This window comes from Ovis canadensis, chromosome 8 (genome assembly GCF_042477335.2).
Source record: "Ovis canadensis isolate MfBH-ARS-UI-01 breed Bighorn chromosome 8, ARS-UI_OviCan_v2, whole genome shotgun sequence".
Taxonomy (NCBI): domain Eukaryota; kingdom Metazoa; phylum Chordata; class Mammalia; order Artiodactyla; family Bovidae; genus Ovis; species Ovis canadensis.
Genome location: NC_091252.1, coordinates 13,445,071 through 13,472,824, shown reverse-complemented (window position 1 = coordinate 13,472,824; position 27,754 = coordinate 13,445,071). Strand labels below are relative to the sequence as shown.

Sequence of the window (27,754 nt, the reverse complement as noted above, 5' to 3'; positions counted from 1 at the left end):
GAAAATACCTTTAAATAGTATCAAATATTTACTTGCATGGCCAATGCAAAATTATTTGTGTGTAACCTACAGCTTCACACTTTCAATATTATTTTGCAAACAGGCAAATTGTTCATTTCGATTATCCAATTTTGGAAAAGCATGATTTAAATTTTGATTAGTAAAACTACCAAAATGTGATAATTGTGATCCCCAAAAAATCCAGTTGCATAAAATTCAGACTGCATGATTGGAAACTGAACGAAATTTTCAGGCCAAAAGTGCCCAACTAATTGGCTGAGAGTTCCAGATGGGTATGTGGGATCCAAGTCTATCCCAAAGCCATCTGTGGTTTGTACCACCTGCTGACCTAGTCATTTTTTACCACCTGGTCCTTATGTGTGCTGTGTCTCACTGGGCAGTAATTCTGAAAATTCTAGGCAATTGGTGCTCTTTTAGACTCACATATCCACAAGTATTGGACCTGAATAAAATGGTTATAGACACCTAGCCTCTGTCTCCCTAAGTGTGGATATAGGGCTGCCTGCCCTTTCTGTACCAATTTGTTTTTTGAAATATGATACTAAACGTGGTAATTACTTCACTGTATATGTAAGTCAAACCATTATGCTATACATCTTAAATTTATACAGTGAGGTATATCAATTATATCTCAATAAAACTTGGAAAAAATCTAGAAATTAAAAAATAAGTAAAACCAAATATGATATTAAAATAATTAATTCAAATGCTATCTTTTCCAAAATTAATTTTAACTTTGGATTTTCTTTTTTGCTTTCTTTTTTTTTGTGGGGCTGCTTGGACATAATGAATTGGTCTCAGGAGCTTCGCCCACGGATGGTTCTTGGGCTCCATCTGCTGTGACCTCTACCTCCCTATCAGAAACTCTACCTTTTTTCACTGCATCAAGCGTCTTTTCTCAGACTGATCAAAGTGCCACAGACATAATGTCCATTGACCAGACAGTACTAATCCCACGGCTTACTGTCCCCACTGATGATTATTCTGCCATCAGCCCATTGGTTCCAGAAATTTCACACTTGCCTACATCTTCAGAAGACCGGTTGAGTACCAGCAGCCAAGATGCAATGGAAGACTTAGATGGAACGGGTCTCACTAACACTCCTACCTCCTCTGAGGTCCCAGGATTCAGCGGGTATGCTTCCAGCCCGGATTATTTCCTGGAGAACATCACTCCTGACCCAGGTCTGCACTACATCACCACCAGCACTATGACCGTTGCTGCCAGGGGCCGGGAGTTGGTGGTGTTCTTCAGTTTGCGTGTAGCCAACATGCCCTTCTCCACTGACCTGTTTAACAAGAGTTCGCTTGAATATCAAGCTCTGGAGCAGCGATTCACAGAACTGGTAAGTGGACACCGCTTACAACTCTGTGTGTCTCCTTTCCTTTTTGTTGTTACTTTATAATGTAATCACTGCTGTCTTGAGCAATGCGATTTGGAAGGGACAAGCTTCTGAGATATGTGTTGCTGATAGCATTCAACTAGAGTGTTGAGATGGATTTGGATCCAACAGATAAGAACTCTATGGTAGACATATGAGGCAGCCACTCAGCTATCTGGGAACAAACTTATTCCTAAGACCTTTTCATTATAGTTCCTCTAGATTTCGTTTTCCTGGGAATAATATATAACCACTCAAGAACTGAACTTGGAATTTATAAATAATATAAGCAGGCTTTTCCTAAGTTCATTCTGTTTTACCAGCCATCTGACAAAAAGTTTCAAGGCTAGAAAAGTCCAGGAGAGATGAGGTCAAGTGTTCAGGTATAAGAAATCTTTTTTTTTTTTTTAAGTTCCCTTTATGTTCTTGCAAAACAAACCAACAAAAAAATAAAATTACAAAATGGCTCAGCATCCCAACAACTAACAAAGAAAGTGAGATCATCAAAAAGCATATAACTCTGATTATGAAACGCCCCCCAAAATCGCATATTTATTTTGTTTCTTCAAATACTTTTGTAGAAATACATACACAATGAAAACTGCTAACCTATGAACTTCTCACAGCCATGGATAATTAAATTCAAGTACACAATGCCCATCACAAAGGTTACAGAATTTCTGAAAATAAGAAAAAAATATTTGTAAGCTCCATGTAAGTTAAATCACTATGCAAATTAAAACCACATTAAAACCGATTCTTCAAGTGAACTTTAAATAAGACTTTGTGCGGTACCCACTTCCCAAGTGAGGTAAACTGATGTTGGGACAATCTCAAGGAACAGAGGCCCAGGGTACCAAGTCCAGGCGTATTAACTAGGATGCCTCTAGGCTGCCATAATGAAGAGACCAAGAATATAGCAACTTAAATAGAATATGAGTTTATTTTCTTTCACTTGGTGGGTGGGACAACTCTGCTCTACAGAGTCATCCACGGACTCACATTCCCTCCATTTATAACTCTGCCAACCCCAAGGGTGTTTCCTTACTCTCACATCCAAAGCTGGGTCACTGGTACATCTCTTTTATTTATTTATTTTAATGGGAGGATATTTATTTTACTATATTGTGATGGTTTCTCCCATATATCAACATGAATCAGCCATAGGTACGCATGTGTCCCCCCATCCTGAGCCCTCCTCCCACACCCCTCCCCACCCCACCCCTCCAGGCTTTTCCAGAGCACCAGCTTTGGGTGCCCGGCTTCATGCACTGACCTGGCACTGGTCATCTGCTTCACATATGGCAATGTACATGTTTCGATGCGATTCTCTCAAATCATCCCACATTGTCCTTCTCCCACTGAGTCTGAAAGTCTGTTCTTCATGTTGGTGTCTCCTTTGCTGTGCTGCATGTAGAATCATTCGTAACTGATACATCTCTGTTTCTACTTGTGAGAAGGGGAAAGTGAGGAACCCCGGGGCAAGCAATATCCTAAGCAAGTGATGCCAAAGTTGCCCACACCTCTTTAACTCATATCCAATTGGTGGGAATTGGTCATGTGGCCACACCTTGCTGCAAAGGAGGGTGGGAAATGTGGGCTCTAGCAAGGCAGCCTCTTAGCCATGAAGAAGAGAAGAATGGATTTGGGGAAAGGGAGCAGCTAGTTGTCTGCACATGAAGTGAGGACAGGGAATTCCCATTAGAGGCCAAAGCAATGTTAAGACACAAAGAATGAGTGTAGTCAAAGTACATGGGAGAAAATAGGAGTAATTCCACACTCTGTATAAAATTTCATTATATTTTCATAATAACCTTGAGGGGGTGGTTAACTGGAGGTGGTACCAACATGTGGGTTTGAGTCAGAGTCTGGTGGGGTGGAGATGGGGACAAAGGAAAAGCAGGTCTGGGCCAAGCCTGGGAGATTAGAGTTTGTATCTGTGTCCTCTCTGGGTCTGTGGGTGTCAGTTCATGAAGGAGAGGTCCCATTTTCAGAGCCAGGAACAAAGCAGACATCACTGAGTTTCAGACATTCCTGAAAAGTGATCTCCAGGATGGCTGTGGGGAATTCCCTGGCCGTTCAGTGGTTAAGGCTCTGTGCTTCCAGTGTTCAGATCCCTAGTCAGCAAACTAAGTTCCCATGTGTCATGGGGTGTGGCAAAAAAAAAAAAAAAAGGCTGGTTGTGGGTCTCAGGAGGCAGGTGTGGGAATGTGAAGCACAACTCCCTGTAGCATCATTTTAAGATACTTAAATTCTAGCCTGAAAAAGGTCCTTAGGGAGCCATTTTTCTTCTCCCTCACAATTCAAATAAGAGCACTGGGGTACAACTTAGTAGGGTATGTGGACTGAGGAAGTCACACGTCTGGTGAGCAGCTATCTGAGGACTGACACCTAGTCTCCTGAGGACCGAGTTCTTCAGTTCCCACTGCAGGGAGTTGGTGGTGGCATGAAACACCCTGAACAGACCAATGAGCCCAGGTTTATGCTGGTGTTTATCTCAGTAGGTCATTTCATAGTGGTCGCTTCCAAACAGATGCTCCATTTACCGCGCATAGGTCAATCTGCTACTGTTCCATTTGGAACATGTTTTTATTTACTTGGATTTTTTTTTTAAATAACTGAACCTGGCATCCCTGCTTGGCTGACCGTGTTGACCAGGATTTCTTTTTCAATCCTCTGTTCTCACAATTCATCATGAAGAAAATCACTGCCCATCCATCTTAATACACAGAAAAGTGGAAATATGGGACATAATCACTGCAAACAGACCTCTAAGTAGCGGTGTTCTGGTCTCACATTAAATCCAAACACAAACATAAAAAAGGAACTGAAATTTATGCCTCAGATAATGAAATGTGAGTATAAATGGAATTAGCAGCAGCTGAGCACTTGCAACACCATTAAGAGTAAACTGTCTTTTGTTTTCGCAGCTGGTTCCATATCTGCGATCCAATCTTACGGGTTTTAAGCAACTTGAGATACTTAACTTCAGAAATGGGAGCGTGATTGTGAATAGCAAAGTGAGGTTTGCTAAATCAGTGCCATATAACCTCACCAAGGCGGTGCGAGGTGTCTTGGAGGATTTTCGTTCCACAGCAGCCCAACGACTTGATCTGGAAATAGATAGCTACTCTCTCGACGTTGAAGCAGGTAAAAGAATCCAACCCAGAAAATCGTGGGAGTGTTTTTGGTTTTGCTTGTTTGTTTAAGCATGGAGCTCAAGTTTGAGGCCACAAAAAATCAACTTATAATGGCATTTAGCAAAATAATCTTTCGGAAGCTATGAATCAATATAGTAGAAAGGTAGGGCCCTAAGACATGCACGTTAAGGTTTTCCTTCATTAAAAAACAAAGAGCAAGCATACCTCTTGCTTCACAATCTGGGCACTTTAGTTTCCTCACAGAACAAAACTTTTGCTATGCCTAAGAGATTTTTCTTTTTTCAATGTAAGCCACACCTAAGCTAATTTACATCCTTCCAGAAGTCAAAAGCACTTTATCAGTCAACAGCAACCACCTAAGAAACCTTCCAGTCCTGTTTAACTATGGTCATCACCTCTTCATAGCATAATTCAGGATGAAACTGAGACAATGTCCCAAGCAAAGAAAACTAATTAGACCAAAACTCCAACTTCGAAAAAACCCACTTCACCATCACCCAATAGGAGAATCCTGTCCCTTTCTATATGTATACCCTAGATCAGCTTCCAGGTGTGCAGGTTACAACAAAGTAGAGTTAGATGTGAAAAAAAAAAAAACAAATTAAAGATACAGGGACTTAGCCTGAAGCTACATAATAGAAAGCAAACATTTGTTCGATAATAAAGCATAGTGTATTGTATCAGTGTAAGAAGCTATGCCCAAAGTGGGAACTGTTTCCACCATTAGCTTCAAAATTCTGTTTTCTAACCAACTGAAGGAAATTTTTTTAATTCCCCAGAGTGCAAGCGGGCAAGGCTCCAAATCTACTGGCAAAGCGACCTTCGAGTCAGGTTCAAAACAAAGCTCCCTAATTGGCCATGAATTAGTGAAGTGGATCTCTAACATCCTCCCTGGATTTCCCCAGACTGAAAGCAGAGAGATAGGCCTTGGGCAAAATGCAAACAAAAAGCCTCTGTTGGGAGATACTTATCTTTGACCGAGCAGAACTTTGAGCAACTTTAAGAAAATTGGCTCCTACCTTAATAAATAGGATTATTTAAAAGACAGAAAGCCCTGAAGGTGCTGAGCCCCGAAGCACTTACCTTTGAACACAAGCAGCTAAGCAAACCCTCTGGACCCCCTAGGAAATCAAAGACCTCCTAAACGCTAGTAAGATACCTCCTCTTCCCCTGAAAACTTCCAGGGGGTCCCTGCCAGTTGAAATCAGAAGACCAATTTTTTCCAGTCAATTGAAAACAGAAACATATATAGGGAGAAGTTAGCATAAGAGAGGCAAGGGCCCAGTCCTCTCCCTTTCTTCCCTGCGGAGCTGACAGACAACAGAGAGACCCTTCCAACAACAGGAGATCAAGCAAGGAGCCCAGTTGAGGCAGGGAAACCGGGCGCCTCCTAGAAACAGGGCAGGAGGCTGGTAATGCATTTGCCAGTGATGCACAGGAGACCCTGGTGATACTGGAAGGAAGCACTGCAGAAAGCCATGCCTTTGTAAGACCATGGTCCCGAATCTGCATGCTGAAGACGCTGGAAACGCAGTCTTTGTGCATGTGTGCGGAATGTGAAGCAGAAAAGAATAATGTTACTGTAAAGGGGGCCAGCAGTCACAGGCCTCTCAAAACTGTGTCCCAACCCAGAGTTGGGGGAGGGATCTGGTGAGGAGTTTTATAGCAATCATCCAACGGCAGGGTTGCTGATAAGGACTGGGTTCTACCAGGCCAGCATTCCTTTATTCCGGCTTCAAGAGGTCCCCTGATAAGCTTCTGGGTGTCTTTCATCTGTCCTCAGGTGCTCTCTCGATGAACTTATGGAGGTTATCATACTCTGATCTTCTCTGGAAGGAAGAATGCTGACATCTTCCATTTGTTTGGGGTCTTAGTTTCTAAAAGAGCTCAAAAACACTGTTCTGTGTATCCCTTGAGGCGAAACCAGGACCTTGCCCCAAGGCTGCACTGTTGCTTCCTGACTGCTCCTCCCTTGTCTCAGCACCCTCTGCCTCCCCTGATTAGGACTATTTAAACCTGCCCTTTGAAACTCAGGGAAGGTCATGCTGGCTGGAGTCTGTTCCTTACAAACGAGAAACAAGGGACACAGAAATGCTTCCATACCCAGGAGCTCCACAGTGTCCTGCTTGGTTTCACTAACAGCAACACTCCGTCTCCACAACAGGAACAATGGAGATAGTGACAGTTGTGAGGACCAATCAAAATTATATTTACAACACTTGGTGTCACATTTGACACACTGCATTTGACTAACAAATGTTAGTGGTTAATGTGATAGCCCCGTCATTAGTAAATGGGCTCATACTTTGTGATATGAACAGGGTACCAGTGGGAACAATGACAAGCACCATGACAAGGTATTTGTGTGTAGGGTCAACTGAAATTATTTCACCAATTTCTCATGACCAGTTCCGCTGTGCAGCCTTTCCTCTAAGAAGCCAAGAGCAAGAGAAACGAGACAGTGCTAACATGGACTTCAGTCCCTGCACACTTGCTAAGTCACTTTAGTCATGTCCGATTCTTCTGCAGCCCTATGGTTGCATGGAATTCTCCAGGCGAGAATACTGGAGTAGGTTGCCATGCCCTCCTCCAGGGGATCTTCCTGACCCAGGCACCGAACCCGCATCTTTTATGTCTTCTTACTGGCAGGCAGGTTCTTTACTGCTAGTGCCACCTGGTCCTTCCTGAAGCCAAATTTACACTGATTACTTTAATGGTAGAACAGTAGGGGAAGCTAGAGAGCATTGGGCAGCCTGGGACATTACCTTACTCTTTGGAAAATTCAGAAGCTCTGAATTTTTGATACATTGGAGACTCATAGAATAATTGAATGAATGGACAGATGGATAGATGGACAAGGTCTGCCAAGAATGACTATTGTGAGCCAGCCAGGACATAAGTACTCCCTAAACCAGCGAGCTGGAAGACAGCAGATTTAGAAAGCCAAAAATTATTTTATAAAAGTTTAAAATAAATAACAAAGAACTTTATGAACTACATAAATCAAAGTGGATAAATCCGGTATTCAGAAGGGATCCTATTTATACTGAGAAGCCACTGTGCCATCTACCCCCAGAAATGCTCCTTCCACTCGACAGGGAGCTGGACAAGGTGGGAGAAGGTGGGGCTTCCTCCTACCTCGCTGGTTTAGTCATTTCACAGAAAGCAAAGTGAAGAGTCACCCAAGTGACCAGCAACTGGCTGAGACTGATTAAACCGTGACCATCTTCTACACACGTGTAATCCAAAACAATCACCGTTCATTTACCATAGTTATGAACTGTAAATATGTGAAAGTGCCTGCCCAAAGGAACATGCCCAGTGGCCAAGGATGGTCACCTTACAACAATGCTGGGGTCAAAGCTATTCCTTTTTCCTTCAAAGACTTTCTAATGAGCACTTTCCGATATGCTTTATTTTATGGTTCATTCACTCAGTCTTGTCTGACTCTTTGTGACCCCATGAACTGCAGCAGGCCAGGCCTCCCTGTCCTTCACCATCTCCCAGAGTCTGTTCAAACTCATGTCTATTGAGTCGATGATGCCATCCAACCATCTCATCCTCTGTCATCCAGATCTCCTCCCTCCTTCAATCTTTTCCAGCATCAGGGTCTTTTCAAATGAGTCAGTCCTTCCAATCACATGGCCAAAGAATTGTAGTTTCAGCTTTAGCATCAGTCCTTCCAATGAATATTCAGGACTGATCTCCTTTAGGATGGACTGGTTGGATCTCCTTGCAGTCCAAGGGACTCTCAAGAGTCTTCTCCAACACCACAAGACAGACAGGTCATGATGGAGAGGTCTGACAGAATGTGGTCCACTGGAGAAGGGAATGGCAAACCACTTCATTATTCTTGCCTTGAGAACCCCATGAACAGTATGAAAAATGCTTCCGCAGAGTTCATTAATTCCATACTTCTATGAATTTATTCATTTTATAAAACTTCTTGAACTTGAAATGTAAAATGTTGTTCTTAAAACAAAAAGAACACCTGTATACTCATCGTACAGTAAAGTGTTTATAGCGTTAGTTCTCCTGTACAATTTTAGTTTGGAGAAATACTCACAAAATTAGTATTTTGATTATAGAAGAAATGGGCTTTCCCTTATTAGGGGAAAATATGCACATGGTTTTCAATAGTTTTCTTCCTTTTTTTTTAAATCTAGAAGATGACAGGTATTTTGCTCCCAGTTTTTCAGCGTGACTAGCTAATCCAGACTTTCTGCTTGTGGTGGTGTACTTGAGTGTAAGCTGTCATGGCGACTGACAGGCAAGCTGATTAAAATGTCTTCCTCGTAGAGTAAACCAGTGCAACCACCTGATTGTGCTGCCTCTCAGCTCCCTGGACCCCTAGTGAAGATAATTACTTCAGCTTCCTAGACAACAAAGATTCAGATTCTAATTTATACAGCCTCTGGCTCTGTAGCTGGTATGGTCTCTTCCGGTGTCTAAGGCTTGGCTGATTCTCAGCAGTACCCATTCCCCAGCACATAGTAAGGGAGATCACAGATCAGGACACTGCTAATCAAAAACTCAACGTTCAAAAAACTAATATCATGGCATCCAGTCCCATCACTGCATGGCAAATAGGTGGGGAAACGTGGAAACAGTGGCTGACTTTATTTTTCTGGGCTCCAAAATCACTGCAGATGGTGACTGCAGCCCTGAAATTAAAACATGCTTACTCCTTGGAAGGAAAGTTATGATCAGCCTACACAGCATATTAAAAAGCAGAGACATTACTTTGCCAACAAAGGTCCGTCTAGTCAAAGCTATGATTTTTCCAGTAGTCATGTATGGATGTCAGAGTTGGACCATAAAGAAAGCTGAGTGTCAAAGAATTGATGCTTATGAACTGTGGTGTTGGAGAAGATGCTTGAGAGTCCCTTGGACTGCAAGGAAATCCAACCAGTCCATCCTAAAGGAAATCATTCCTGAATATTCATTGGAAGAACTGATGTTGAAGCTGAAACTCCAATCTTTTGGCCACCTGATTGGAAGAACTGACTCCTTAGAAAAGACCCTAATGCTGGGAAAGATTGAAGGCAGGAGAAGGGGACGACAGAGGGTGAGATGGTTGGATGGCATCACCGACTCAATGGACATGAGTTTGACTAAGGTCCGGAAGTTGGTGATGGACAGGGAAGCCTGGCATGCTGCAGTCCATGGGCTTGAAGAGTCAGACATGACGGATCTACTGAACTGAACTGACTGAATCTGCCCTTTGGAGCTCAGGCAAAGTCATGGAGACTAGACTCTGTTTCAATAGAAAAGAGACAGGGAACAGAGAGGCTTCCATGTCCAGGAACCCCACAGTGTCCAGCTCAGTTTCAGGGTGGAGCTAGTCTAGAAAGGGCAAGAGGAAAATAAAGAGATTCCTAGGAGTGGTAGAGTACTTCTCCCACTGTGAAAGGAGCTTTGGATACAAAGCAAAGATGCTCAGCATAGAAGGAAGGGAAGGCAAGAATGAGGCAGTGTTATCCCAGACGCAAGGTTTCCCTCTTGGTGGGTGTTTAGCTAAATAACACAACCAAGCGGACAAAGCAATGGCACCCCACTCCAGTACTCTTGCCTAGAAAATCTCAAGGACAGAGGAGCCTGGTGGGCTGCAGTCCATGGGGTCGCGAAGAGTTGGGCACAACTGAGCGACTTGACTTTCACTTTTCACTTTCATGAATTGGAAAAGGAAACGGCAACCCACTCCAGTATTGTTGGCCTGGAGAATCCCAGGGATGGGGAGCCTGATGGGCTGCCGTCTACGGGGTCGCACAGAGTTGGACACGACTGCAGCGACTGAGCAGCAGCAGCAGCCGCCAAAGAACAGGAGAAGTAAGGACGCATTACCTGCAGCAGGAGGGAGAACCCCAAGGATCCTTCCGAAAGCAGTGTCTCCCCAACCGCAAAACAGGGAAAGTTTTAAGCCAAAGGTACATGCATATTCATGTGGGGCTTGAGAAGAGGAGAATTAAGGACAAAATTAGGACAAAGGTTAACAGAGTCAGAACTTTAGTTGATGGAAGTCAGCAGGGTCAGAAAAGGTCAACATCATCTTCCCTCAGGTTCCAGGTGACCTGGAGGCTGAACCTTCAGGCTAATCTTTCCCACTGAAACAGAACTGGGAGTCCTTACAACTGATCTGTTATCTTTGCTATAGGTTTGTAACTTTAAAACTGATACGTTATCTTTGTTATTTCTCCTGCTGTTTGTTTCTGCATTCTTTTGTTCCCTTAAGATTAATTACTGAAAACTGTTCAAGGGCAAACACTGTAGCCAGGCTTAGATCACAAAATAGCTTAGGCCAAAGTGGCTTCTCTTATGTCAATAAAGCCATGCCTGGTTCTATCTCCTGGGAACCCCATCCTATCTGCTCAGTTAAAGTCAGGTTGTTAACAGCCCCTGTTCAGTCTATTTCATCTTCTCTGGGGCCCATTTTTCTGTTCTTTCTCCCCCCGCTCCCCTCATGATTTATGGATTTTTAAACTTTAAAAAAAAATTGTGAAAATCTTCAAATTAAATGCTTAAAGCATTCCCAAGATTATAAAGTAAAAACACATAGAGTTTATCATTCATAAAATGCTGAAAATTTAGAAAATACTTGTTAAAAATCTATAAATAGTTACAAAGGACACATAAAGTAACTCATTTTTAAAAGATGAAGGGCAAAATTAATAAAATGCCTTAAAGATATAAAAATATTTCAAAAGACATTTTTGGGGAAGCCAATTTTATGGAAATGGATATTAGGTGAATTGACCTCTAACCTATGAAGTAGGCGTCTGGAGGCCTGGGTGGGGACAATACTGAAAGGATGCATTTGGGTGAGTGAACAGTAAATGAAGTTACTTTAAGCGGACAGTTCATAGGTCGTTAGAATCCTCTGCAAAAGCAGTCTAGTGGAGGAGCAGGAGCAGAGGCCACATTTCTGTGAGATTGCAACGATATGGAAAATGAGGAAGTCAACACGCCCTGTCCACCTCCCATCTTACAAACTGGAGCAAGGCTCTAACCCTTCCACAGATATTGGAAGGTAAGGGGTGCTATCTTCCTTGATGATTACAGGTCAAAGGAATGGCTCCCAGGTCCTGCAGAAAGTAAGGAGTCCAAATTCTGGCAGGAAGCTTTAAAGAGATTTCCATCTCAAACAGATAGAGGAAGACATTACAAGTTTTCTAAAGTCTTACTCTTGATGCCAAAACTTTGGCCTCTGTGCACTGGTGCCAAATCAAATCTGAGAGACAAGAGTTTCATGTGAAGCAGAAAAGGATTGCTTTATTGCTTTGCCAGGCAAAGGGGGACACAGTGGATTCATGCTCCTCAAGACTGTGTGTACCAACCTGGTGGGATTTGGTAAGGAGTTTTATAGCAGTGGTTCAAGTGTGAGGTTGCTGATAAGACTAGGCTCTGTGCAGGGCAGGCACTCCTTTCATCTGGTCTCAGGAGGTCTCTTGAAGAGCTGGTCTCAGGTGGCCTTCCCTGAAATGAAGAAGCTGATATCTTCTATTTATTTGGGGTTTTAGTTCTATTCTTGTTGTTCAGTCGCCCAGTCATGACCAACTTTGTGACCCCATGGACTGCAGCACGCCAGGCTTCCCTGTCCATCACCAACTCCCAAAGCTTGCCCAAACTCACGTCCATTGAGTTCTATGAAGACCTCAAAAGATAGTGTTCTGTATATCCCTTGAGCGGAACCATGACCCTGCCTGAAGGCTACGCTATTGATTCTCAGCTGCTCCTCCCAAGCCTGTATCCCTTCCCTTCCGTGATTAGCAACTGTTCGAATCTGCCCTTGGGAACTCAGGGAAGGTCATGGAGGCTGGAGTCTGTTCCATACAAGAAATGGGGGACACAGAAAAGTTTCTGTGGCCAGGAGCCCCACAGGGTCCTTCTCGGTTTCACAGTAAGGAAAGAGAGGTCAAGGAAAGAAGCCTGGGTAAAGATGAGTTGAGCTTAACAGTCCCAGACGGCTTAACAGCCAGAGGATGTAGCATTTCTTTTCTTTGCCCCAATTGTAATATATTTATAGGCAGTGCCCAGACAGACCAATTATTTAGGTGCATTTGCAAAATTTGAAACAAAACCCAATCAGGTCTTTTTCTTTTCTTTTGGCCTAATGTCAGGGTGGAAAGCGGATTGGGGTAGCAGTGCTGGGAGGGGGGAATATTCTTCCTTTACTACTTGGGGACTAAAGAGAAGAAAGAGAGAATTTGAAAATCCTCCGGAGATTTCCAGGTGAGTCTCATTCCACATTCAGATCAGCACCAGGATGTGGGGCTGCGTCCTCTAAAGAAGGGTCAGCAGCGGTTAGGGCAGAGAGCATCTCAGAGGCACAGACAGGTAGGAGAAGCCACGCGCTGTTGGTACAGCGTGCGGTTTGCCTTTCACCTTTTGAAACTCCCTGAATAAATGAATCTGTGATATAAAAAGTCTAAACCAATGTTAGAACCATCTGATTCATCAACTGAGAAGCTGAATAAATCACAGCTTGCTCAGTATTCTGCTGGCATCCCCGGCCACTAGGGTCGTCTTTCATTTAAGCTGCTGTGAAAATTCTTCAGAAGCATGTAGGGCTTTTATGCCAGTTAACTGTGCAGGTTGAAGATTTCAAAAATGCAAAACTCCATATAACTTATTCCAACTTCTTCTCTTCTTGAATTCCTAAAAATCTTCCTCAGAAACAGGCAGACCTCAAGGCTCGTAAGTGGTAAACATTGAAATTAATTACAGTCTGGCATCCAAGACGCTTCCAGCCAGAATGTGGGTCAATGCTCATTTCCTCTGGAAAGTGCATAATTTGTAAGACTCGCACTTAGTCACCAGCTCTGCGAAGGTGGTGGTAGTTGTCACTCATCACAATTGCAATAAAAATGGTAATTGCTGTTAATTAACACAAATGTTTTATCTTAATAAATAACTACACAAAGTTATTTCCCCCCGTTCCATAGTTGAAGAAACTGTGTTTCCTAAAAGTGTAAGTAACTTATGTTTTACTGTTAAACAGTCACCAAGGGCTGGAACTGAATTCAAAGGCAGTTTTATGTGCTTCCCTCAACTCTACCTGCTGCCTTTTTGTGAAAAGGAATTTTATTAACCCTCCTCCTACTGGTATACTGGAGAAGGAAATGGCACCTCACTCCAGCATTCTTGCCTGGGAAATCCCATGGACGGAGGAACCTGGAGGGCTACAGTCCATGGGGTCGCAAAGAGTCGGCTTATGCCTTAGCAGCTAAACAACAGCAAGCGGGTTTAATCACTTGGTTTAAGCAACCAAGTATTTAATCCACTTAGAAAACCTAAATGAACTATCAGGTTCTACATCTCACCAAGCGAAATCTCCTACAATATTTTACCATATTCTAGGATTAAAAAAAAATTATTCTCAGAAACAGAAGTCCTAAACTTCCCTTCCCATGTTCTGCTGTCCCTGCCAGGAGTGCACTCCCAGCTGGGGCAGCCTCAGGGCTCTCCTCCAGGAGGCTCTCCTCCAGGAGGCTCCCCCAGCCTCCGTCTCCGGCTGTGTCTCCTGCTGCCCTGTGTTCCCTGTGCCGCCATCGTAGGGGATTTTCTGCTAACGCCTGCTTCCACTAGGGAACCACAGTGCCAGCTGGCCTGCCAGACAGCTTTTGCCTGCTCCGGAGTTTCGACCTGTGCCCTCAGCCCACCCCCAACCACCCCATGGAGCTTCCTTAAGAAGCTGCCAGGGTCCTTCATCCAACCCTTAACGCAAACCCTCCAGGCGAGCCTGGGCTTCTGCCCAGCTGCAGGGCCACCTCCCACGCTGCTGTCGGGGTCCCCATCTGTCCTGGGACACTCAGGCCCTAAGATCAGTGCACCCAGAATCCCTCGGTTTGGTAAATATAAAAAATGACTGAGAGCGGAGATCATTCTTCAGCCTTTTGTCCAGGATAAGCTACGTGTGTTTGCCTTGGAAGTGTTCCTGAAAGCCTACTATAAACAGGCTGTGGTGGTTGTTCTTGAGAATGGTAGAAAATTGAACTGAAACCCAAGCTTCTTATCACATGCCCCTTCAAGCCAGAAAAAAAATCCCATGGATAACTGACTCGATTCCACAAACTTGGAGTGCATGCTCCAACAGCCATGAGTATGGTCCTATGTATCATCAAATAATTATTCCTAATCCTACCCTTCAGCAATAAGTCATAAGCAAAACATTTCTTGCCAATAATAAAATAATAGTAAAATGATAAATATGAACTTAAATGTAGTTGGTTTTTTTTAAGTTCTTTTAGTCACTGACCTGCACGGTAATTCTGGAGCCTGGCTACATCTCCTGCTAGCTTTGTTCCAGTAGGACACCTCAAATGGGAGATTTATTATATTTGATCTGGAGGAATATTAGTGATCACTTTATTTAAATACCTCTTTTTATAGAGGGAAGAAATGGGTCTCAAAGATGCTAACCCACATTCCAAGGCCACAAACAATTGCTAGCAGCCAGTTCTTCTCGCCCAGGGTGCTTGGGAGTTGACAGCAAGGATGAGCAGGTTAACTCCACAGCAAGTGAAGCCAAGCCCACAAAAGTCCTCAGAATTTAGGAAAATAAGCCAGATGGACATGTGTGGAAGGTGAGGCATCTGCATTATATCTCAGATGAAACCCCAGAAGGGCGCCATAGTTATTCAAATGACTAAGCACTCAGCACCAAGCACTGAATCGACACTCATGCCTTAAGAACGAGCAGTCAGAAGGTCAGGCTGCCTAAGGATTCCCTGGGCTCTAGACCCTTTGCTTCATGCATACTAATTTCAAACATTAATATTAATTAATCTTTAAAATTATATATACTATCTGCAGTGGTATAGCGACAAATATAATCCAAGCTGCATTGTATTAAATTTTTTTTTCTGATTTCAAAGAATTTAAAACATGTTCTTAAGTTCCTAAAAGTATGGCGGTCAAAACTGTGTGTCCAGTGCCCCTCAGATTATATGGATTGGGATGTGTGAGTCTGTCATTCTCTGATGCCCCAGGCAAAGGAATGACACCCCCTCCTCCCCACCAACAAAACCGGGACTGCAAAGCCTCCATGGCTGGGGAAAGATGGGGCCCCTGCTTTCCACTCCTTTCAGACTTGGTCTCAGCCTTCTGGGAACTCCAGAGCCCCGGCTCTGCCTTTCTGAAATGGGAAAGGATGACCCAGGAGTTTGCAATATACCCTCTAGCCGGCCAGGCCAGAGCTGCCGTGGTGATCAGAGTCCTAATGGCTCTATCACTGGTCCTCTGGAGCTGCTCCTCCCACCGCCCGATTCCTGACAGACCTTGCCTCCCTGCACCTCCTGGCGCGCTCAGCACCGCAGTTTTTCAGCTCAGTTTAGTCTCTCAGTCGTGTCCGACTCTGCGACCCCATGGACTGCAGCACTCCAGGCCTCCCTGTCCATCACCAACTCCCGGAGCTTACTCAAACTCATGTCCATTGAGTCAGTGATGCCATCCAGCCATCTCATCCTCTGTCGTCCAGATCTCCTCCCTCCTTCAATCTTTCCCAGCATCAGGGTCTTTTCCAAGGAGTCAGTTCGCATCATGTGGCCAAAGGATTGGAGTTTCAGCTTCAGCATCAGTCCTTCCAATGAACACCCAGGACTGATCTCCATTAGGATGGACTGGTTGGATCTCCTTGCAGTCCAAGGGACTCTCAAGAGTCTTCTCCAACACCACAGTTCAAAAGCATCAATTCTTCGCTGCTCAGCTTTCTTTGTAGTCCAACTCTCACATCCATACATGACCACTGGAAAAACCATAGCTTTGAGTAGACGGACCTTTGTTGGCAAAGTAATATCTCTGCTTTTGAATATGCTGTCTAGGTTTGTCATAGCTTTTCTTCGAAGGAGCCAGCATCTTTTAATTTCATGGCTTCAGTCACCATCTTCAGTGATTTTGGAGCCCAGGAAAATAAAGTTTGTCACTGTTTCCAGTGTTTCCCCATCTATTTGCCATGAAGTGATGGGACCGGATGCCATGATCTTTGTTTTCTGAATGTTGAGCTTTAAGCCAGCTTTTTCACCCTTCTCTTTCACTTTCATCAAGAGTCTCAGTTCTTCTCCGCAGTTTTTAAGGAGACAGAAATCAGTTCGGACTCATATTAACGATTTAATTTCATTCCGAGTCTATTTCTACTTCTTTTGTTATTGAGCGCCACCTAGCGATCACTAGATTTCATCGCAAAAAAAAAAAAAAAGTCCACAGTAAAGGCCTAACAGGCCCTCAGCCAGGAGCAGCCCCAAGAAGCCTAGGTTTCAGCCACACTGAGCAGAAATCCTGCCCTAGGACGGAACCCTATCAAAGGAGATGCCTCACCTCCTGTCCAACATTTGAGTGTTAGGGCAGCACAAGGCAAGGGGATGATAAAATGGTAAAGAATGATGAAGTACACGGCAGAAAGGGATCAATACACAGACCTAAGGATTTGGGACAAGTGACAGGATGTTCTAGGGGAAGGCGTGTGAGTGCAATGATCCAGAGTTAGTGACACGTAGGCCTGAGACCCTCAGGGGCTGGCAGGAAGGGAGAGTCTGTGTTCAGGCCTGAGCAGATGAGTAGAGTACCTTTGGGATCGGTAACAGAGGGTTTGAAAAAGACAGTCTTGGACCATCAGGGACCTATGAATTTATAAACTGCTTGATGACCTGGATCATAATCTTTTTAGCTTTAACTGTAAAGTGCTTCCAAGTGTCCCCTGCAGGCAGCAGGAACTGTTCATTAAATGCGTTTTGATTATATAATGTAGAGTTGAGAGACAACCTTCCTCAGTCAGCGCTTGGGAATGCTTTTCAAGACCTTTAAAATGCAAACCTACTGCTCTGCATGCGTGCATGCTAAGTCACTTCAGTCATGTTCGACACTATGGACTGTAGCCCGCCAGGTTCCATCTGTCCATGGGATTCTCCAGGCAAGAATACTGGAGTGGGTTGCCATGGCCTTCTCCAGGGGATCTTTCCGACCCAGGGATCGAACCCATGTCTCTTGCATCTCTTGGACTGACAGGCGGGTTCTTTACCACTAGCGCCACCTAGACGCCACTGCTCTGTAGGCTAGTCCCCCCAAAAATGGAGGGAAAGCAAGTACTCTATAAACTAAGTGCATTTGTTCTTCAGATTTACCCAGTTCAGGGCCCCCAAATGTGGATAAATTCGTTTCTCAGCTTCTGCCTTACTGTGTCTGGTCCAGTTTTACTGGTGCATAGACTGTGCTTGGCTGGCCCGAAGGGAATATTGGTAAAACAGAAACATTTTTTAAAATAGAAACTCATGTGGCTACCCCACATTTCCTATTCCGTTTCAGAGGGGCAGGCCTGTGCGTTCAGCCTCCTTCCCAAGTTAAAGCTGTTTCTCCGCAGCAGAGAGAGGGCGGTGGAGACTCCGCTATCCCCTCGCAGCCTCCGCTTTCAGGGCTGCAGGCCCCGGTGTCAAGCTGCTGACAGCTGCTATTTATTACGCCAGACCCCGGACGTGAATCACCTGGGTTGTCAGGGTAAATGTGAGTTATTTTCTAAACAGTGACAAAGATTCCTTTACGTGGCCGGCTTTAGGAACTGTCAGGCAGGGAAACTTCGCATTACTCAGGCCTCTTTGTCCACAGGAAACCTCAAATTGCAGAAAAATATAACTTTACGTAAATACCTAGCAGGTCTACCTTGCTGGGAGATCCAAAAATATGTTTTCAAGGAACTGCTCTTGCCCACCCTTTGGACTGGTGTCACTGACCTCCCCCGCTCTTTTTCCACCACAAGGAGGCACTGGATCAGAAATGAACATGAGATTCAGAGGAATCTCATGCCACAAGCTGCCCACACCCACAGGCTGGGCTTCTGTGTGGTCAGTAAACTTGGCAAAGCAGCTGACTGCAGCCTTCCCTCGAAGATGCACAGTAGAGATTAGCTTATCAATGACTCGGAGAGGCTTACAAGGACAAAGAGAGGGGACTATAGCTGGGGTCAAAGTCCAGGGGAAAGAGAGAAACCCGTTATGTTTATTTTATCTAGCATTTTTTTAAAAAATTAGCCACCAAGCCTACTTTTAGTATGTGTGTGTACTAAGTCGCTTCAGTCGTGTCTGACTCTGTGCAACCCCATGGGCTATAGCCCTCTAGTCTCCTCTGTCCATGGGGTTCTCCAAGCAAGAATACTAGAGTGGGTTGCCATGCCCTCCTCCAGGGCATCTTCCCAAATCAGGGATCCAACCCACATCTCTTAGGTCTACCTGCATTGGTGGGCTCTTTACCACTAGCACCACCTGGAAAGCCCTATAAAACATGAAGTCCGGCTGAAATCGAGCTCTGCAAATGTTCCCGCTTGGGAAATACTAGCTCAGACGATCACTGAAACGATCCTAACTCTGAAACTTCTGAGATCTATGTACATGTTTTCTAAAGCACAAGTCTGATTACAGCCCTCCCCTGCCCTCAGATCCTCCATGCCCCTCATCTCCTGTCAAGTCCAAAGTCCTTAGCATGGCATTCAAGCCCTACCAGAGCTTGGCCAGAACTTACCTCTCCAGGCTCAATTCCCTTCCTTCCCGTCCACGAGTCTCTGCTCCCCGCTTGCTGGGCTTGCCCTGCACCCTCTTCACATGCCTGCTTCTCTCCCACCTCCGTGCCTCTGCTTATGCTGGGTCCGGTCGCAATTCCTCTCCTAGTCTTTGCACATCCAAATGCAATCCACTTTAAACACAGGCTTCAGCAATCTCCCTGGCCCCTTGTCTCTAATGTATCCTCGTGGTTAGAGTTCTTATACTGGACGAGACACTTAGCTTCTTGTAGAGGAGCATCTGTGTGTGTGTCTTACTGTCCCCCCCTCGGCTTCTTGAAAGAGTGGCTTCATACCGGATTCCCTGTCCCCTAGTCCCTATCTGGCTTCCCTGATAGTTCAGCTGGTAAAGAATCTGCCTACAAGGCAGGAGACCCCTCTTCAATTCCTGGGTTGGGAAGATCCACCAGAAAAGGTATAGGCTACCCACTCCAGTATTTTTGGGTCCCCTGGTGGCTCAGATGTTAAAAAAATCCACCTGCAATGCGGGAGACCTGGGTTCCCTCCCTGGGTTGGGAAGATCCATGGGCTGCCCAGAGGAGCCTGGCAGACTACACTCCATGGGGTCGCAGTCTGACGGAGCAAGTTTCCCTTTCACTTCACTAGTTCCTAGCACATGATAGGTGCTTATTGAAATAATCTGAAGGATAAGTAGCTGATGCGATTCAATGGGAAACCCTTCTAGGCAGAAAAACAGTGGTCTGGGGCCCCGCGGCCTGTTGTGGTTCTGCCCTCAGCATGTGATGATACTGACCTTTTGCTTCTCCCCTGGAGACCAAGGTGTGCTCAACTCCAAAAGGACAAGGAAGGGGCTGGAAGGGGCCATGATTCTCCCAGAGCTAAATAGTCTGAGATTTATAATTGTCTGTTGATTTGTAATCCACTTGATCAAGATTTTGAGACAACCCTACAGAATTAAGAATAGAGTGTCGGTGTTCTGGTGGGTGGAGCATGATACTGGATGCCTGGGGCTGGTGCACTGAGACGACCCAGAGGGATGGTACGGGGAGGGAGGAGGGCAGGGGGTTCAGGGTGGGGAACACGTGTATACCTGTGGCGGATGCATGTTGATGTATGGCAAAACCAATACAATATTGTAAAGTAATTAACCTCCAATTAAAATAAATTTATATTTAAAAAAAGAATAGAGTGAAAAAGAACAATTGATGACTAAAAACAAAACAAAGAAAGACCTGAGGTCTATTTGAATTTTCAAAGAAAAGAACCTCTAGGGATCAGCAAGAGACTGAAAGAGATTTTCAAACCAGGAAGCTCTTGAAACTACTGACTACTACTTTAAAAGGTAACCCTGATCTTAAATATGTTTACCAACTAATCGCTGCAGAAAATGTTTGCCTTAAAAAAAAATTCTAACTCCAAGAGAAAGAATTTTATTGAAATATAATCGATTTCTAGTGTTTCGTGTGTATAGCAAAATGGTTCAGTTATACATACATACAATATACATGTGTTTTTTCTTTTCAGAGTTTTTCTGTAATAGGTTATTACAATGTATTACATATAGTTCCCTGTGCCATACAATATCTTGTTGTTAATCTATTTTATATGTACTAGTGTGTATCTGTTAATCTCAAATTCCCAATTCATTCTTCCCCACTCCCGTCCCTTTTGGTAACCACAGTTTGTTGTGGCTGTGAATCTATTTCTGTTTTGTAAATAAGTTCACTCGTATCATTTCTTTTTTTAAGATTCCACATATAAGTGATACTCTATGATATTTGTCTCTCTCTGATTACTTTACTTAGTAAGTGGGTCCCTCCATGTTGCTGTTGTGTATATATAAATATGCATCTTCTTTATCCATTCCTCTGCTGATGGGCATGTAGGTTGCTTCCATGTCTTGGCTGCTATGAACACTGGGGTGGGTGTATTTTTTTGAATTTAGAATTTGTCTTTTCTAGATATATGCCCAGGGGGAAAAAAAATTTAATTCTCTAATGAGGTGGTTGTCAAAATGTGCTCCCCAGATCAGATACATTAACATCATCTACATTAGAGAAATTTTTAAATGTTCTGCTTGGTTTTTTCTTAAGATTTTTTTTTAAAAATGTGGACCATTTTTAAAGTCCTTATTGACTTTGGTACATTATTGCTTTTGTTTTTTGTGGGTCATTTGGTTTTTTTGTTGTTGTTTGGTTGCTTGATTTGGCCATGAGGCATGTGGGGATCTTAGTTCTCTGACCAGGGATTGAACCTGTACCGCCTTAATTAGAAAGAAGGCTTAGCCAGTGCACTGCCAGGGAAGCCTCCCTCTCTGTGCCTTAGAGATACAGATTCTTGGTCTCTACACCTCCTACATCAGAAATTGTGACGGTAGGGCTCAGGAGTCTGACATCCAGCACGGCCTCTAGCCGATTCTGATGCTCACCAGTTTGTGCATAATTAAATGCGGAGCTAAATATGTCATCACCTGTGTCTGTAACCGCATTCCTTAAAGATACAGAAATGGCTTGGTTCTCTCTGCTCCACTCTGTTCTCACTCCTGTACACCTCACGTCACAGTGGGGCGATGGCAAACCTATTCCATCTTCTGTCTTGACTTCTGCTGGTCCCACTGCTCAGGCATCCACGCATCAGTAAAATGTACCCTGTTTTCTACAGCGGATCAAGCAGATCCCTGCAAATTCCTGGCCTGCGGCGAATTCGCTCAGTGTGTGAGGAATGAGTGGACCGAGGAAGCTGAGTGTCGCTGTCGATCGGGGGACCCAGGCCCCTGTGTTCCCATAGAGGACTGTGAAGACATCCCGGGGAAGGGAACACCATGCAGGTGAGGCCAGCATCCCGGCGCTGAGACCCGAGAATTCATTCCTTAGACTTCTGAGACACCCATCATTAGAATGTCTTCACACGGTCCCTTAAACCTATGATTCTTAAACTTCAGCGAGAATCTGTCAGAGAAGTACTTGTGGAAACACACGTGGCCGGGCCATGCGAGGCTGTTTCTGATTCACTGAGTCTGGGTAGGGCCCAGGCATGGCTGCTGCTGCTGGGCCAAGGACCACACTTTGAGAACCACTTGTCCTCAGCCTTTCCACAGTGTTTCATTAAGACCAATAAGGGAAGAAAAATGAGCCTATGTCAGTTTCTAATGATATCTAATGGACACTTACCCCAATTTCCCACTGGGGGGCTCATGGCTAGCTGCTTACACAATCAACAAGAAATGAGAGAAATTTAGCCCTTTTCTTGATGAAACATACCCTGTTACTTTCAAGTATCTTAAAGACCATTATCCAGTAGGGGTTAAGAAGCAATTGGCTCAGCAATTTACTAAGCAAGTAGCAAGACACACTTCTTCACTTCTCCAAACCTCAATTTTTTCACTGGATAATGAGACTGATAAACCCCCCCTGCTGGCTTGCTGCAGGGGGTATATGAAATGACATTTATTAAACATCTTTACAAAGAACACAAAACACAGAGTATCTGTTCAAATAAGGGGGGATTATAACGATGGTGTCAGTTTTCCCTGAGTTAATCCCAATTAAAACCCTGACAGGATTCATTATGGAATTTGACATTCTGGAAATAAAAATGTACAAGAGAAAATCTTGAAGTACAGTGGTGGGGAGGCCACTCTATAAACTAGAAATACATAAAATAATAAGATTTACAGCATTAAGATAGATACAGACCTAGACAGTAGATCAATAAAACATATATAAGCCCCAAACAAAACCTTATATATCAGGAAATTTATTTTAACAAGCATTTCAAATCAGTCAGAGTATAGAGTTAACAGCAATCAGTTCAGTTCAGTCACTCAATCATGTCCGACTCTTTGTGACCCCATGAATCGCAGCACGCCAGGCCTCCCTGTCCATCACCAACTCCCGGAGTTTGCTCAGACTTACGTCCATCGAGTCAGTGATGCCATCCAGCCATCTCATACTCGGTCGTCCCCTTCTCCTCCTGCCCCCAATCCCTCCCAGCATCAGAGTCTTTTCCGATGAGTCAACTCTTCGCAATAGTTAGTATAAAACTGGCCCTCCATTTAGAAAAATAAATTAAAATTAGTTTATTACCACACACAAATCAACATCAAAGATTCAAACCTAAAATTGGAAGTGTGAAAATATGAGGAGATTTTTTTCTACATTTCTACAAATTGGGCTTTGAAAAAAAATTTTCCTGAATAAAACATCAATCCAAGAAGACATTAAGAAGAGGATTTCCACAGGGGCAAGGACACCAAAAATAAAATAAACAGATAATCAATGAGGTGGGAGAAAAATATTTACAACTTATAGATAAAGGATGAATATCCCTACTAATAAGAGCTCCTACACATCAATAAAAGGTAAACATACTAATAATAAAATGAGCAAAAAATACAGAGGCACAGTTCATAGAAGATATCCAAATGACCCATGAAGCACAGGAAAAGATAATCAATCTCACTACAAGTAGGGAAATCTAAAAACAATATGGAGATATCATTCATTACTCATGAGTTTAGCAAAAAAAAGGTTAATAGCATCCAGTGCAGATAATATCAGGGAAAAACTAGTTTTATCAGGCGTTACCAGTAGAAAAAATGGGAAGACCTTATTGCAAGAGAAAGTTGTCAATATTTTAAATTTGACTAAGATACTTTTCTTTTAGACAATTATCCTTACAAAAATAGTTGCACTTTGCAGTGTTCACAGAATCATTGCTTTGAGCCATGAAACAATTGTGCAGCCGATCGGTAGGGGATCAGTTAAATCCATAGTGTGGAGTTATATTCATTGTGAAACATGGCAATTAAAAGCAGTAAGATAGTCTACTAGAAATGCTGTAGAAAAAGAGCAAGACATTTCATTAAATGAGAAAAGTAAATTTCAGGATAATAAATGCCATTTATGTAATTATTAATAACAGGAATATGTACTTATAAGTATTTTAGGTTCAACCATATGGCATTGCCATTTTGTCAGTCACAATTCATACAATGTTATACGATTCATTCTAGTGATAGTCGCTCAGTCATGTCCAACTCTTTGCAACCCCATGGACTGTAGGCTGCCAGGCTCCTTTGTCTATGGAATTCTCCAGGCAAGAGTACTGGAGTGAGTTGCCATTTCCTTCTCCAGGGGATCTTCCCAACCCAGGGATCGAACACACGTCTCCTGCATTGCAGGCAGACGCTTTACCATCTGAGCCAGGAGGGAAGCCTACTATTGAGAGACATTTCTCAGTATAGAGACAGGTCAGCTTAAAAAGTATCAGCTTGACTTTATCTTGTAATCTATGGACGATACATTGGAATATGTAATGAATCCATACACCTTTTCCAAAGGAATACCGGAGACAGACAAATGACAAGCATCAATCAGATGAAATAATTTAGATGAAGCTTCTCTCTCTCGGAGAGATGGGGACTGGGCAAGGGGTCAGGAAGTAAATACAACGTGCTTTTAAAATCATCGCAAATATGTGGACTAATAGGTTCACTTAACTATCATTCCACTTCACAATGGAGAGGAGCAGATTTGTGGTCCACAGTTTTTAGTTATGTGAATATGTTCCTGTTTCACCCGCGTAACATAAAATGAAAGGGGGAGGAAAGGAAGAGAGAGTAACGAGCAAGGCCCTGATAAGATGTGGAAGAGAAAGGGGTTGCCCGTGCCCTTTACCAACAATGACTATGATTTCTACTTTAGTCAACCTTATTTCCTGTTTCAGATGGCTATACAATTTGTCATTTTAGTCACCCTTCTTCTGGAGGAAGAAAGACTGCTTTCTGGGTGGTTATGAATGAGGTCAGCAGAGCAAAGCATACGGCGATCTGGAAAGCTCTCAGGAAGCTTTGCTGCCTCTGCTGCCTCCACCTGTGCCTGCCTCTGGGGGCTGACAGGGACCCCAAAATGCAGTCACACAGGAAGAAGGTGCCCCTTACACCAGTTCAATTCAGCAACATGTTTGAGTACCCATGTGCTCGTTGCCGTGTTAGATGCTGGGTAATAGCTAGGGAGGGAGGGAGAAGGGCCCCATGGACTGTAGCCTGCCAGGCTCCTCTGTCCATGGGATTCTCCAGGCAAGAACACTACAGAGGATGGCCGTTTCCTTCTCCAGGGGATCTTCCCCACCCAGGGATCAAACCCAGGTCTCCCATATTGCAGACAGATTCTTCACTGTCTAAGCCACCGGGGAAGCCCAACAGATAGGAAGGGAGGGAGAGAGAAGGAGAGTTGGAGGAAAGGACACCAGAAGAATGAAGAGAAACTCAATTTCTCCAGGGGGTGGAGAAGAGAAATCTGCCACATCCCCTCAGTTCTACTCTTTCCAACTCTGATTAAAGATCCCTTTTCAAATGTGAAGTATTAAGCCCTGAGTATTATATCCTCTGGAGAAGGAAATGGCAACCCACTCCAGTATTCTTGCCTAGAGGATTCCATGGACAGAGGAATCTGGTGGGCTGCTCTCCATGGAGTTGCACAGAGTCAGACACGACTGAAGAGACTTAGCCTGCATGCACAAGGAAATGGTAACCCACTCCTGTAGTCCTGCCTGGAGAATCCCGGGGAAAGAGGAGCCTGGTGGGCTGCCATCTATGGGGTCGCACAGAGTCAGACACGACTGAAGCAACTTAGCAGCAACAGCAGCAGCAGCATTATATCCTCAGCATGAAGGTAAACCCCACTGCCCCCATGAGCTGCTTCAGACAGATTCTCACTGAAGAAAAATCAGAGCCCAGTGGTGCTCTGAGCATCTCTCCTGGACCCCTACCACCTGCTCTTTGTCTCATCAGTTATTTCTGTCCTTCACAAGATGCATCATTTGTGTGACTCTGGCAATTTACTTATTTGAGGATCAGATGACACATGAAGCGTAGATGGGTGGGGGCACAGCCACACCAAGCTGCAGACTGGCTGCCTGGGAGCTCCTGAGCCCCTAGCCATTCTGAGAGCCCGGGGAAAAGCCTCACCCACCAGTGGACTATCAACTCCAGGATCCCCAGAGCCCTTAGTCAGAGACCCTGGAACCTGGATTCACCGCCCAGTGGGTAGGCACCAGCCCGAAGATCTCCCTGGGCCACAGGCCCCTCTATCAGCAAGCTGCCTCCAGGTCTGAGACACCTTGGAGCCCTCAATCAGCTGCCCTACTCATGGGTGGGCCAACACCTCTTTTAGAACATCCTAGACCCCCAGGCCAGCCACATTAGGAACTGGCTCTGCCTACCAGCAGGCTAACACTGGATCCTGGACCACTGGCTCTGTAACAACCCACCCTAGAGCCAGGTTCCACCCACCAGTGACCTAGTGCTAAGCTTGTCACCCATCAGGGCCATGTAGTCAGCCACCTAATGACCTGGTCCCACCCACAAGTGACCAGTAGCCTCCGCACAGGTCAGGGTTTGGCAACCAAATAGAGCAGGACCAGGCACATCTACCAGGCCATCCACAGCAGTCAGCCGGGCACAACAGAAGAACCGATGCTGCACACGCAAAGGGCGTGTCTAGAGCGTGTAGCTCTGGTGACCAGCGGGGAGTGCACCACTTGGATGCACAGGACATCTCCTACAAAAGGCCACTTCTTCAAGGTTAGGAAATGTAACCAACAAATCAAATACACAGAAATGAAAGCAGCAAATTAAGCAGAAGAATATGCTCCAAAGGTACCAGATAAGACCCTGAGAGAACTAAGTGAAGTGGAGATAAACAATTTACCCAATAAGGAGTTCAAGGTAATGATTGCAAAGACGTTCAAAGGATTTGGAAGAAGAGTGGATGAATAAAGTGAGAAGTTAAAAGCTTTTAACAAAGTGAGAAATATAAACAAGCACCAGAGATGAAGAATACAATAACTGAAATTTTTAAAAAATACACTAGAAAGAATAGTAGATTAGATGATACAGAGTGAACTGGAAGACAGAGATTTAGAAATCCCTGAAGCTGAGCCAAAAAAAAAAAAATGATGACAGATTTAGAGACCTCCGAGACAACATCAAGCCCATAAGGGTCCCAGAAGGAGAGGAGAGATGAAGAGGAAAAGGACATATTTGAATACATGAGAGTTGAAAACTTCCTCAACCTGGGAAAGGAAACAGACACCCAGGTCCAGGAAGCACAAACAGGAACAGTCCACAGAGGACCACACTAAGACACGCTGCAATTAAAATGGCAAAAATTGAAGAGGAAAAGAACATTAAAAGCACCAAGGGAAAAGCGACAAGAAGGTAAGGCTGTCAGCTGACTTTTCACCAGAAGCGCGGCAGGCCAGAATGGAGGGGCATGACATATTTCAAGTGATAAAAGGGAAAAACATACAACCCAGAGTACCCTACCCAGCAAGGCTTTCGTTCACATTTTATGGAGAGATCAAAATTTTACAGACAAGAAAAAGCCAAAAGAATTCAGCACCACCAAACTAGTTTTACAAGAAATGTTAAAAGGATGTTACCAAGCACAAATTTCTACAACTAGAAATATGCAAATTATGAAAGAAAGAAACTCTTTTTGTTACAAGCAAATATTCATATATAGTAAAGTTAATAAATCAACCACATATCAAGCTAATAGGGAGGTTAAAGACAAAAGCAGTAAAATCATCTATATTCACAGTAAGTAGTTTAGAAATATACAAAAGTGTGTAAAACATGATCTAGGGGAGTAAAAATGCTGGGTTGTTAAAGTGCAAATGAATTT

General features: G+C 44.0%; 1 protein-coding gene across 1 annotated transcript in view; it reads left to right on the top strand.

Moving 5' to 3' along the window:
- Positions 1–27,754, top strand: part of IMPG1 (interphotoreceptor matrix proteoglycan 1) — a 185,578-nt gene that overhangs the window by 145,393 nt on the left and 12,431 nt on the right. Inside the window, exons 15-17 of the mRNA XM_069598931.1 lie at positions 826–1,367; positions 4,334–4,553; positions 21,726–21,891. Of these exons, the coding sequence (XP_069455032.1) occupies positions 826–1,367; positions 4,334–4,553; positions 21,726–21,891 (928 nt within the window). The remainder of the gene's footprint in view (positions 1–825; positions 1,368–4,333; positions 4,554–21,725; positions 21,892–27,754) is intronic.